This window comes from Panicum hallii, chromosome 9 (genome assembly GCF_002211085.1).
Source record: "Panicum hallii strain FIL2 chromosome 9, PHallii_v3.1, whole genome shotgun sequence".
Lineage (NCBI taxonomy): Eukaryota > Viridiplantae > Streptophyta > Magnoliopsida > Poales > Poaceae > Panicum > Panicum hallii.
This window is the reverse complement of record NC_038050.1, coordinates 3,140,021-3,153,314: the sequence shown is the minus strand read 5'-3', so window position 1 is coordinate 3,153,314 and position 13,294 is coordinate 3,140,021. Positions and strand designations below refer to the sequence as shown.

Here is a 13,294-nt window from a genome sequence, read left to right as displayed (position 1 = left end):
GTGTCTGGTTTGTTGGGATGATTGGGAGTTGGTTGTTTGGCACCGCACGTGGTGCCCCGAGAGCACCTGCTCGCCGCTTGGCGCCGCGAGTAAAGCTTAACGGTGCCGCGTGTCCGTGAACACGACGTCGTCGTCATACCAGCTGCGATTAGTGCGAGGAGGCTGAAGTAGCTCAGAGACCATTCTGACCATCCATCTTGCTGGACACTTTGGTCATGTTTCTTAGCTTAAACTTCACACTACCAATCGAACACGTCGCTCTGTTGCTAATCCAGATTTAAGTAAAGCCTGATCGTTTCTCTTTCTCGAGATGAGTGCGTGCTGGCGTGGGTGGGGCCTACACTTTGTTTGATTTTTTTCTTCAATACGCAGCGTACCTTTATATTAATAAATAGAAAAGAGTCTTTGTACAACGCGCGAGGGCGCTTACAAGGCCACTACGGATTACACTTCGTTTGATTGGTGTGGCTGAAACCACAAAGCAGAGACAAGGCTCCACTAGTGAGTAGTGTGACTGAGCAGAGGATGGACCAAGAAGAAGCGCCTGCCCAGCCGGGGTCCGCGCGCGCGGACGCGGTCACGCTCCGGCCGTTCGACCTCGCCGACGTCGACGCCATGATGTCGTGGGCGTCGGACCCCGTCGTCACGGCGTTCATGACGTGGGACGCCTACACGTCCCGGGAGGCCCTGCTCGCGTTCATGCGCGACGCCGTGCTGCCGCACCCCTGGTTCCGCGCCGTCTGCCTCGGCGGCGGCGGCGAGGGGTCCCGCCCCGTGCCCGTGGGCGCGGTGTCCGTGACGCCGACGGACGACCGGTGCCGCGCCGAGCTCGGCGTCGTGCTGGCGCGCGCGCACTGGGGGAAGGGCGTGGCCGCGGCGGCGCTGAAGCGCACGGTCGCCGCGGCGTTCGGCGACCTCGAGGGCGTGGAGCGCGTAGAGGCGCTCGTGGACGTCGACAACGCGGCGTCGCAGCGGGCGCTCGAGAAGGCCGGGTTCCAGCGGGAGGCCGTGCTGCGGAGCTACTGCGTGGTCAAGGGAAGTATCAGGGACATGGTGATCTACAGCTTCATCTCCACTGACCCCCTCGTAGAGTGATCTGGAATGTATCTAGAGAATTCACAACATGGGTGGATGACCCAGTCTTGCAAAAGAAACCATACTGCATTGCTGCTTGCAAAACAACAGGCATCTCATCTATGAATTACAGATTTATTACTTCTGTTTTTCCCCCTCAATTGATCTCTAACAAGAGATGCACACTTCATGAAATTATTAACTGACCTTGTTTTTTCTCAAACCCCCGTTGACCGATAACCTAAAGAAAAATTAGGCTCAAGAAAAACGCGCGAGAGGAAGAGGACACAGTGACACAGGGCATGGTATGAAGATGTGATCTTGATCAGGCTTCCCATCCCCTGAGGACGGTGGCGCGCGCGACGCGGTTGACGCCGAGGGTGAAGGCGCCCATGCGGAGGTCGCAGTTGTGGCTCCGGCACATCTGCTTCACGTCCCCGAAGGCGCGCGTCATGTACGTCCGGAGCTCCGCGTTCACCTTCTCCTCGTCCCACATGAACCCCTGGATGTTCTGAACAATCGAAGGAGATGCCCAGGGTCAGATTTACACTGCTCTGAACAAAAACATAGTCCATCGTGCAGCGACTGATATAAACCGTTCAAAGGACTGAACTACTAACCTGAACCCACTCGAAGTAGCTCACCGTGACACCGCCAGAGTTCGCGAGTATGTCGGGCAGGATGAGAACGCCTTTCTTTGACAGGATCTGGGGGATGGAACACACGGAGAAATCAGAAAATATTACAGGAAGTGGCAAATTTCTTGTCAGTCTGTTTGAAACTGTCAAGGTATGACTTGCCTCATCTGCCTCAGGGTCTGTGGGGTGATTGGCAGCCTCAATGATGTACTTTGCTTTAATATCGTTGGCATTATCCCTGCAAAACAATGGTGAAACAACAATTTATTCAGGTTTGGAGTTACAAGAACAACTATAACTGAAAAAACATTACAGTACTGAAAGAGAAGTGACTTTTCAGTATGGTGAAATGGACAATTATGAGGAAATTTTACTTGTTTATGACTCCCCCGAGTGCTGCCGGGATGAGGACATCGCACTCTTCAGTGAGCAGTGAGTTTGGATCGATCGCATCTCCTCCGTTGAAGCCCTTGATCCCTCTGTTCTGCGCCGAGTGCTTCACTAGCTGGGCGATGTCAAGGCCGTTGAGGTTCTTGACAGCACCTGTGACATCACTGATAGCAATCACCTTGCCACCAGCTTCAGTGATCAGTTGAGCTGCCCAGGAACCAACATTACCGAATCCCTGAAAAAGGCAAGCAAGGCACCTATTACTCAACAGATCCTTGGCAGATGAAATGTTTAGCTGTGGCTGCTTTTCAATGAAAATAGAGGTGAAGAGCTGGTAGCCTTAACCATCAATTTGTTCTCATAATAGGAGCTGAAAGGTGCATATAATGCAATTCACGGGCTCCAGAAAATTCTCTACTGTGAATCGTTTGAACCATGCTTAATCTACACACCATTTACCTGTATAACGAAACGCTGGCCTGCAATGCCTTTGCCATGCTCTGCAAGCAAAGCTTCAGTAGCAAACAGAACTCCCCTTCCGGTAGCTGCATCTCTTCCCAATGAGCCTCCAAGGTCCTGTATTGAGCAGGAAATTCACAAAATATGAAGATGCTGAGCAGCTAAACCAGCTTCCCCTATCCTTGCTTCCATTCAAATGCTCATTATGACAGCTACACATACAATGTTGCTGTAACCTAGTTAAATTCCGAAGGATTGTGCTTGACAAAATTTAATTTGACCACCTTTGTGGAAATCTTCGTATCTTACACTTTCCATCTGGAAACATTATTTTCAGTACACTTAGGTATTGAGAATTGCAGGATAGATAGATACTTACAACAGGCTTTCCTGTCACCACAGCAGGTGAGTAACCATGGAACTTTGAGTACTCATCAAGTATCCATGCCATTGTCTACATAAAACAAACAAAATAGTTCGTATTAAAATAAACATATACATATGACTAATTCTCATCAAAGTCCATTGTGAAATAATATATACAAAGGAAAATAACCTGTGAGTTGGTACCCATATCTGGAGCTGGAACATCAGTATGGATGCCAATCAAGTCATGGATTTTCTGAGTAAAAACTCGGGTAAGCCGCTCAAGCTCAGAGATGCTCAGTTCTCCAGGACTGCATCCTATTCCACCTTTAGCTCCTCCATACGGTATGTTGGCCACGGCTGTTTTCCATGTCATTAGTTGTGCCAAGGCATTGACCTCATCAGGATCAACCTGAGTTACATAAGAGCATTTAAATGTCAGGGCATGACATGGTCATACATAATCTGGTTTTACTAACAGCTTTCAAAAATTCTTGAATAAAGAGAAATTTGATTTTAAGGAAAGGAATAGAGAATGTGACCCCGACCCCCTCACCCCATATAGCTTAGATATTGTGAGATGTCCCTAGTTTCTGATATATATTTGTTTTTCATTACTTCAGGCAGATACTGCAAATCATTACAACCTGAAATTTATGCTTTAAGGACCATTTCAACTCTTTATGCTTATAAGGAAATAGAGCCAGAATGTGACCCCATATGGCTCAGATATTGCTAATTGTTCATAATTTTCAATATACTTGGCCTCAAAAAAGAAATTCCAATATACTTTTGTTTACCATTTCTTCAGGTAAATATCAGAAAACTAACATGATCAACTGAGAACTGTTCTACTTATGGTGGATTCCTGCAAAAACTGGAATTTATGCTAAAGGGTCGTTTCAAACCTTTATGCTTAAGGACCATTTCAAGTCAGCAAAAGTGTTGTAAGAATCAAATGCTGACTAGTGTTGCCCAGAAAAAAAGAACCTGAGTAACATATCTGCGTACCTCATGGTGGTATCTGATTCCACCCTTCATAGGTCCCCTAGCATTGTCATGTTGAACCCTAAAACCAACATAGGACGCTAAAGTCCCATCATCTTTTGGGATTGTGCATTCAACCTGCAACCACAAACTCCATGTTACTCTAAAGCTGAACATAATGTTTCAGATGGGAGGAAAATGATCAGAAGAACCTTGTAGAATACTGAACCTATTCAAGTAAATATTTTTAATATTCTTATTGTATTCATCAGGAATACAGGGAACCACCACGAGCAAGTGAAACAACGGAAAAAAGTTTACCAGATCTAAAATAACTGTAGTCGTGTCATCACCTTGATCTCCCGGAATGGGATGAGCAGGCTCTTCTCCAGCTTGGAGTCGAGAGCCAGCAGCTTAGCTGCCTGCTTGAAGTTCCTACTGGTTGCTGCCAATGCATTCATCCTGCTCGACGAAATTTCCCTTCAGAAACACACCTGAAACCAAACCAGAAGCCCAATGGGATGAGCAAGAATCCAGAAAACCTAACCACAAGAGCTAGAAGAAGCTAAACAAATCAAACCTCTTCGAGTAACCAAGGATATATTTTTTCTTTTATTTTCCCAAGGCAGGACAAAATATAGCTACCGAGGAGAGGCCGCCCAAGCTCTGGAGGAGTTTCAATGTTAGCAGGTATACTATATATAGCTGCTTGGTGAGTTGGCATAGTTCAGTTTGGTCAACAAAGTATAGGAAAGTTGTTGTGAGATGCTAATAGCGACAAAATGCTCTTACTGCCCTATCAAGCTATCACACATCCGACCTCTAGTTGACTATTGTAGCTATGAATTTACTGTATATATTCAGCAAAAGGGTGATTGGGAACTAAAATAACTGCTCGCATTCTTTTTTTTAGAATAATCTGCTGTCAATCTATGTGAAGATACCAATCCTTTACCCTTGCTGATGCTGAGAGAAAGGCGTTAGGGACTGATCTTTGAGGGATCTGGTCCTGAATTCATGATTAAGACAGCCGCATGGAACTATGGAAGTCAGGCACTCGCTGCTTCTTTTCGCAGCAAAGCGTCCGGCATTTCAGCCACAAAACAGTAAAAAGAGTGCTCAAGAAAGTCTCTCTCCAGCAATAGAAATATGCCCACTCCGTAAGATGTACAATTGTACTTGGCTGGGTGACCTGGGTCTGTACTGATTGTACAGCCACAATGTCGCACGCTGAGTATTCAGTTACTGATTTTTTGAAGGTGAGGAAAGCACATAATGAATTTTTCCTTTGAAGTAATAAAGCACATAATTAAGGTTGCCTTAGCATGCCACATAACACAAAGGTACGCAGATCTTCTATGTGTTCGCTAATATACTGTTTCGTATGGCTAGCTTTTAGTTGGATGCAATTATGACTTATGCAGCGAAAAAGCTTCATTATTAACGTTACTGACACAAACCATTACCTGTGAATATTCAGAAATACCACCAAGGATAGGCAATTTTGAAAAGGCACATGGCTGACTCAGCAATGACACACTATAGAATTATTTAGGCTTCCAGTGTTGCATTTGTTAGTATAATATTAACTAAGGTCACAAGTTTGTCATGGATTAGGAAGGTTGCTTTCGCCCTCGAATAAAACCTTATATTCAGACAATGAATTATTTGCACATGACATAGCCATAGGTGTGCAGCAGTCTGCAGAGCAGCATGTGGAGCATATGCCCATATAGGCCAAATGATGCGGTGACAAGATCACATGCCATGAGTTAAGCAGTGCGGGCTAAATTTTTTAATAAATATGCTCAAACAATAAAATATACCTATTAGGATAGCTTTGCCACCTTAGTTTTAGGATAAGATCATAAGATAGCATTAGTGATTAGTGCCACCAACCCTTGAGCATATTCTCAAAAGTATCAAATAGAAGAGAAAAAAAAAAGATATGCCCTATCCTAAGCTTTGGTCTCAAGAGCTAAGTGCATTGGCTAGACAACCAAAATTCGGCAACCTAAAGTCCCAAAACATTAGGATGCCTGTATTATAATAGCCATTCTAGTTTTTCCTTGTAAAATTGTCAGAGAATGTTGAAATAAAATCCCTAAAAGGCATATCGGAGAGATCTTCCTTCTCAATCTTCTAATTCTTTCTGAAACTTTGGAGGGCATTCTCTCTTATTATGATCTTGAAGGTAGCTGAGCTCTTTCAGAAGCTATATGGCAAAGTACTAGAAGTGTTGTGGGGGTAGGTGGTATGTACTGTGCACAATAATTTGAGACTCTGCAGTGGTCTGTGCCTCTGTGGGATATTTTCCTTGACCTAAATGGCCACAGACCAAATTGTTGAGCCAACCACTAGATATTCCAGAATCAGCAGCGACACAATCATCCAAAAAAAGAAGGATCAGCATAAACGCAAGCATGGTAGCAAGATTCTGTAAACTAGTCTATTACATCTCAGTGTAAAGTGTAAACATCTGATCAGGATAAACTCGATTCATAAAATAAAATAAAATGAAACCGGAAGCAGTTGCAGTTGCAGAGCAGATTGTCTTACAAGCAGGCTAGCAGGGGAGCGGAGAAGCGAACTGACTCGACCGATGAATTCTCCGCCGTGTGCGCGCCGGTGCCATCAGGGCGGGGGACTAGCCGGGGTTTTATAGGGGAGGCGCCTGCGGTGCATGGGATGTTCCTGCCGGGGCGATGGAGATGTGGGGGAATTCGGAACTGGGTGCTCGCAGGCGGAGGGCGGAGAAAGAATTGGGCGATGACGCCACGGCGACGGTGCTCGGAATTGGATCCACCTGTGATTCCAATTGCTTTGGGTGTGCGCGCAGTGTGGATCTCATTCCATTCTCTGGCGAGAAGAACAGGTGGGGGGAGGAGGGCCCACCGTCCCCTTTTGATTCCTCCCCCGCCTTCTTCTTTGGCCGTTCGACGGTGATCCGACGGCTGGATTTGACCTGCTTCTCCGGCTTTTTCGGCTCAAGAAGGCATGCTTTGGCCTGTGCCATTATATTATAGGGGGTCTTCGTCTTAACTATCTCCCTCTCCAGCCTCGTGGTGACGCGGCATTTCCAACCCATGTCCGTCGGTGGTTCCTTCTGCGATCCAATCCCTCCCTGTTCAAAGCAAAGGAAGAAATGCTGCAGCTTTCCAGCTTCCAAGTGACATGCCTTGCTTGCTTTGCATCATCCACGATTACCTGGAGAGGTCGATCTCCCCCAACAAAACGGAAAACACACACAGCCAGCAGCAGCAACTGCAGGATGCGTTTCTGCAAATTGGCGCAATTGGGTTCCAACAGCACCCCCACACGCCGTTTGCTTTAGAGTTTACAAGATACTAGTGCATTTGCACAGATTACTGGGCCTGCATTCCTGTGTCGTGGATGAACCGTCATGCTGCATTTTAGAGCCCTCCCAGAAAGGGAGTAGCAGGTTCTTCGAGCATAAAGCTGCATCGGCTTGCGTTTGAGTCGTGTGTGTCACTGTTCGCTAGGCAGCAATGTGTGGTGTTCATTTGCATGACCTGAGCTCATAGACTTGGGAGTTGGGTATGCTAGTGCGTTGACCCCATTGTTTACCATGACTCGCTTTGCTAAGCACAGAATTTAAGTATTTGGCAAACAAACTGGGTGTCGATTAGGACTACACTTGCGTGCAAAAGGAAGCTCTTTGCATCCCCTTTCAGTTATGCTGGATCAATATTTTACAGAACAGTGGGCAAAGCGAGAGCAGCCCACACTTTGAGGTGCAATCATTATGCGCGGGGGCAAAACTGAACGGAAAAGGACGCGGCGAAAGAGAACTGGGGGAGGGGGGGAGCTGCGCCGCGCCCAGAATTGGCCTCTCGAGGCTCCAAATTCCAAATCCGAATGGCATGCGGAGGATGAAACACGAAAGGCAGAAAAGATCACATATATTAGCCTGCAGTCAGCAACCCTTGGACACTGAAAGTGGAAACGGGAGTTTGGGATGACCACCGCCACACCTAAAGTTTGGGATGATGGAAGGATTGATTACGATTATAGCACACAGGTTATGACGTTATGTCACACCTAAAGTCAATGCTTGAGGATTTCAATCGCAAAACCATGCAAATTCAGAACCTCTTAGGTAGTGCTTGGTTCACAGGATACCATGAGATGCAAACATCCCATCCTATTTTTTCATGTGTTGAGTCGGTAGATGACATAGGATGAAGTGACTCACTTGAGATGTGAGAATGACAGTAATCCCAAAGTCCTAAAGTAAGATGGAACCATCCCAATCCTGACCTAGGATGGAGCGACAGCGTTGTATTTGTCACCAACAGATTTTGCTTATCGCCGATGGAACTTCTAACTAGACAGGTTTAACACCAAGCACAGCAACAAACCAGCAGGGTAAATAGCCGATATACCTGGAACAAAAAGAGCGGTGTAACTTACAGAATGGAGATAGCATTGGTGCTGCAGCCATTTGCATCATGTAAACCATGATTCAAACTTAACACAACAAACAGTAAATACTACTGGAGGAAAAGATCACTCAGATAACAATGAACAATGTAAAGAGTCAATCCGCAACTGTCTCATCAAAATCAAATTACTCTTAGAAGTTGCAATAACACATTGTACGATACAATATATTAAGGTTCCATAACTGAATGATTATCCTAGGGCAAAACATCATTTCAGGAAACTGTCTAAACAGAAACGCCTCATCAAGACTGTTTGGACATGAACCAACACGGTAAAATAAGGCCAAGATTGGTAGATATATAGCTTATCGCTTCTTGGAGACACCAACGGTCTTTCCACGCCTGCCAGTAGTCTTGGTGTGCTGGCCACGGACACGGAGGCCCCAGTAGTGACGCAGACCACGGTGGTTCCTGCAGAAAATATAAATGTCAGCATGCAAAGTGACAAATGATATTTTAGGCAGTACATAACAACATTCAAACTGCCAATGTCTGAGGTTATATCTGTATATATTCAGTGAGCAAGCATAGACATCAAACAATAAAATGACAACAAAGCACGCTGAAAGAACATGAATACTAACATCAAAGATTATTAGTTCTATGAGATAACCGTATAACAAGTGATTAATGATAACCTCCTGCATAATGATCAACCAGATTATGTGCAATTTCAGGTACAAAACTTGACACTAATCATCACATAAATAAATGACACTGCAGTCAAATTGTAACTGGTTCAATGATAACATTTCTACAACCAGAAATATTGCAGTGATGCTGGCACGTACAACCAACAACATAGACCAGGCCTCCCATCTCATTTCATAAAACATAGACCACAGACCATAGATTCAATGATGCTATCATCCCACATCTGCTCTGACAAATGCCCACAGAGATTGCTATAACCACCCAAACAACAATTACCACATTCAAGCATGAGCAGAACATTCTTGCCATCCTGAATGGCATCATTAGGCAGCCATTTCACAACTTGGTAATGTTAATTATGTAACACGATTGCACGTTGGTAGAACATTGACCCAACCAAGAATGTATACGATTACCACATACATAGAAATAGGCAATGTATAAGATCAATAGGGAAGTCACTGATTTAGGTTGCTTCGACGGAAATCGCGGCCTCGCGAATGTCATATAAGCACTAACAGCACCAGCATTTCTCAGCAGATGTAAGATTACTTGTAGCAGTTGACTAACAGGCAGGGACCAAAGAGTGGAGTGGAGTAGTGACCTGATCTTCTTGAGTCTCTCGAGGTCATCCCTGAGCTTCATGTCGAGGGCGTTGGAGACGACCTGCGAGAACCTGCCGTCCTTGTAGTCCTTCTTCCTGTTGAGGAACCAGTCCGGCACCTTGAACTGTCTGGGGTTCGCCACCACCGTCATCAGCCTCTCGAGCTCGTCAGGCGACAGCTCGCCGGCCCTGCACGCCCACCAACACAACGAACGCCTCAGCTCAATCATTACTAGCGAGATCTGGTAAGACCCTCGGAGCGAGAAGGAAGGCACTTGCCTCTTGTTCATGTCGATGTCGGCCTTCTTGCAGACGATGTTGGAGAAGCGGCGGCCGACACCCTTGATGGAGGTCAGCGCGAACATGATCTTCTGCTTCCCATCCACGTTGGTGTTCAGCAGACGCAGGATGTGCTGGAAGTCCTCACCGGCGATCAGCGACTGCAAACACAGCATCATCACGGAGTCAGAGCACGATACGAAAAATCCGCATACTAACAAGCAGTGGGGAGGTGAGACGAGGAGCTTGCCATGGTGGCGGCGGCGGCAGATCGGTCGCGCGGAGCGAGGCGGCGACGGCGGGAAGGCGCAGGTGGTGGTGGGCGTCCGCGCGGCTAAGGTTTTGGAGGCGGGGTTGTGGGGAGGCTTATATACGGGGGGTGAAACCCTAGAGCTTCATCGGACGGCTGCGATTTGATGGGGGAGGGGAAGGGGCCTCCTACATATCCATCAAAGGCCCAGTGTATACATCCGCGAGGCCCAAAACAGCCCGTAAAGCACAAGCGGTCCAGAGTTTTGCAAGCCCAAGATGCAGAAATAATAGGTGGATTGACAGCAACGCAGACGCCGCAGAACACCGTGTGCGAAGGGGGCCTTGGATCGGCTATTCTGTGTTGTTTGGGCCTATACGGATTTTAGTAGCAAAAAAAAGGTTCTATAGTGGCCAGTGGGCCATTGAATAGAATTGATTATGATCTTGAAAGTTCAAATATTTTCTTGTGTGTTGTATCTAAATTATTTCATGAAAGTATAATGAGAATGTGTTGGAATTTAGAACACGTATAGAAGAATATTACCTCCAACTTTAGATCGCGGAGCTCACTTCAAAACTTTGATAATGGAGGAAGAAGGGGATCGTTGTTTTAACGTACGTGGAGCGAGAGAGGAGATAGGATGAAAAAAAAAATATCACAAGTGGTCGCAAAAGAGATAGCAACAATGAAAGGACTTGAGAATTAGTGAGTCTCATGATTCTATGGGCCAGCTAGAAAATTTGATGCAATTTAGACCTAATAGGGGAAACAACCTCTCAAGAAAGAAAGTTTCAAAAAAATCATCTAGTAGAACACGTAATAGAACATTTTAATATTTTCAATCAGTCACGTGCCAATTTTTTTAATGGTCACGGGGGAGAGCATCCCACCTGAATTGTATTCAAATAGTGTGGCAAACTACGGATCAAAGACCTTATTTTTAGGAAAAATAAGACAAAACCCTGCACTCGGTTAATTTTAGCAAAACTGTACTAAAACCTTGATAACCTACCAAGCTAAACTAGATCTCATACAACACACCCTAGCCCAAAGGGTAAATTATGGCATAACCATGGATAACAACACCATGTCCTAGCACAAGGATGAAAAATGCGGCTTAACCGCGAATAACACAACCACGCTAATTACGAGCTCCAAATTATATCAGCAACCACGGCACCGCACCATGCACAAGTTCAAGATGCCCATCTCCAAGACAATGCCTCCAACGAGGACTTGACGTCAAGACGCCAACATTGCTCAATCCAGCAAAGGAGGATCTTGGTCTTCACCTGGAGAGAATCCATGGTAAAGGTAGATTAGAGGTTCTTCGACGCCGCCTCCAGCGAGAGGTGTGCCATCCGAGGATGCCACCGTTGTTGGCTTAAGCTCGAGCTGGACTGAGCTTTCATCCAAAACCGCCACCGTGTACAGCCATGGCCATGACTACCACCGAGCTTGAACGGGGGAGATTAGATCCACAAGGGGCAGCGGGACTGTAGGGGGAGCGCAGATCCATGGCTGATTCGCCCCCCCCCCCCCCGCGCAAGCCTGCAAAAGGAGAGGTATTGATGTGCCGGCTGCACGCGGCAGCCGTACAGCTACGTCGGCCGACACCCCCTCAGACCAGGCTTCACCGCACTGTGAGACACGGAGCACCCGCCGCCGATGCAGCCTCTGCCCATGCGCACGTGAAGCCACCAGGCGTCACCGCACCATTAGGCGTGGAGCACCCAAACAAGCCGCCGATGCAGCCTCCGCCGGAGCCCAGCCGTCCATAACAGCCCACCATCGAAACCAACTGGAACCGCAAGCAGACCGTAGACTGTTTGCCGCTTGTGCGGATCCGGTCGCCGCCTATGCAGATCCGCCTGCCGCCCGCGAGGATTTGGATGCCGGCCAAGCCGTTGCCCCCACCGTGGAGTCGCATGCCCTGCCCATGCGCCGGGCGTAGCACTGTCTAGGAGCTCGAGATCCGGCTCAGGAGAGGACAGATCTGGGTGCTGGAGCACCATGGACGGCTGCAGCTTCGGGATGGAGCTCGGTGAGGCTACAGGGGTATGGACCGAGGGGGGGAATGGGGGAAGGCGGAGAGGCCCCATCGCCGCCGTCCTGACACTCGCACGGGCTTCCGGCGGCGGCGAGAGGCAGGGATGGGGGGCGGGGGAAGTTGGGCGTTGACGGCGCGGGGTCCCCTCAAGTTGCTTTTGGGGGCGATGCGGGGGCCGAGTCGGGTCGGGGTTGTTCACTCACGTGCAAATTCAAGCAATAACGGACAAAAAGATCATTTTACCATAACGATAATAACAATAAGTAGCAATGGTGGGTGAAGGATACGGCGAAGTTACTTTATAGGAATTTATACTCCTAATACATTGCATAGACATTTAATCTACCTAACCTACTCATAAATAAGCTTCACTTAAGAAAAGATAATCTGACCAGTATCGCTGGAATCTATTACTATTATTATTATTATTATTATTATTATTATTATTATTATTATTATTATTATTATTATTCGGTTTGACACCTTTTCTTCATAGGCTTGTTCACACAGGTAGGGCTAGATAACGAGCTAGCTCGGTTTAGCTCGGCTTGGTTCAGCTTAGTTCGGTCCGGCTCGCTAAGATAACGAGCTGGCTCGGCTCGGCTTGTTATCCTAACGAGCCTGCTCGGCTCGACTCGGTTCAGCTTGCGAGCCAAAAACTGACATACTCTTCTAAGTGATATACATCCATATAAATTAAATAAAAAATATATTAGAATAATATATGATTCTATTTCCATACTTTCAGGACCATATACAATTCCATAGGTGATACTTTCATGGTTCATCAATAATATATGCCCATAAATTAGACTATTATAAGCCAAAAGGTTATAAAAAAATGAGTCTTAGATCTCTCAGATACATAAATTGATCGGTCCATTCAATGAACATTGGATAAGTATAAAGGCATAAAGGAAATACTAAGTGTTAGCTTCTAGACGGCCTGTAAGGTAGGTGGAAATCATGTTGTACGTGTAACTTGTTCGGCTCGCGAGCAAATCGCTCGTTATACTAACAAGTTGATAGGAATTGGATCGAGCCAAGTCGAGTCGGCTGCGAGTCAAGCCAGCT

General features: G+C 46.6%; 3 protein-coding genes across 4 annotated transcripts; 1 reads left to right on the top strand and 2 right to left on the bottom strand.

Moving 5' to 3' along the window:
• Positions 1-119: 119 nt before the first annotated feature.
• Positions 120-1,215, top strand: LOC112874640. The gene has a single exon (XM_025938088.1). The coding sequence runs from the start codon at positions 526-528 to the stop codon at positions 1,093-1,095; it is 570 nt and encodes a 189-aa protein (XP_025793873.1). The 5' UTR covers positions 120-525; the 3' UTR covers positions 1,096-1,215.
• LOC112874639 (glutamate dehydrogenase) lies at positions 1,143-6,788 on the bottom strand. 2 transcript variants are annotated; one of them, XM_025938085.1, is made up of 10 exons: positions 6,474-6,788; positions 4,268-4,408; positions 3,939-4,052; positions 3,118-3,339; positions 2,941-3,015; positions 2,562-2,678; positions 2,087-2,337; positions 1,875-1,950; positions 1,695-1,781; positions 1,143-1,585 (listed from the first exon to the last, which is right to left on the bottom strand). In XM_025938085.1, exons 2-10 carry the CDS (start codon positions 4,373-4,375, stop codon positions 1,400-1,402), a joined length of 1,236 nt encoding a protein of 411 aa, XP_025793870.1. In that variant the 5' UTR covers positions 4,376-4,408; positions 6,474-6,788; the 3' UTR covers positions 1,143-1,399. The 2 variants fall into 2 exon arrangements, with proteins under 2 accessions (XP_025793870.1, XP_025793871.1); XM_025938086.1 differs by lacking the exon at positions 6,474-6,788 and adding an exon at positions 4,495-4,586.
• A 1,680-nt stretch (positions 6,789-8,468) lies between these two features.
• Positions 8,469-10,317, bottom strand: LOC112878147 (40S ribosomal protein S18). Its single transcript, XM_025942566.1, has 4 exons — positions 10,168-10,317; positions 9,918-10,078; positions 9,639-9,827; positions 8,469-8,791 (listed from the first exon to the last, which is right to left on the bottom strand). Exons 1-4 carry the CDS (start codon positions 10,168-10,170, stop codon positions 8,686-8,688), a joined length of 459 nt encoding a protein of 152 aa, XP_025798351.1. The 5' UTR covers positions 10,171-10,317; the 3' UTR covers positions 8,469-8,685.
• Positions 10,318-13,294: the final 2,977 nt, after the last annotated feature.

Coding starts and splice junctions, on each gene's coding strand:
- LOC112878147 (XM_025942566.1), bottom strand. Junction 9,828..9,917: donor GACATCGACATGAACAAGAG/GCAAGTGCCTTC, acceptor GTGGGCGTGCAG/GGCCGGCGAGCTGTCGCCTG. Junction 8,792..9,638: donor GAGAGACTCAAGAAGATCAG/GTCACTACTCCA, acceptor TATTTTCTGCAG/GAACCACCGTGGTCTGCGTC.
- LOC112874639 (XM_025938085.1), bottom strand. CDS start 4,375: ATGAATGCATTGGCAGCAACCAGTAGGAACTTCAAGCAGGCAGCTAAG. Junction 4,053..4,267: donor TCCCATTCCGGGAGATCAAG/GTGATGACACGA, acceptor TTGTGGTTGCAG/GTTGAATGCACAATCCCAAA. Junction 2,338..2,561: donor GCCAGCGTTTCGTTATACAG/GTAAATGGTGTG, acceptor TGCCTTTTTCAG/GGATTCGGTAATGTTGGTTC.
- LOC112874640 (XM_025938088.1), top strand. CDS start 526: ATGGACCAAGAAGAAGCGCCTGCCCAGCCGGGGTCCGCGCGCGCGGAC.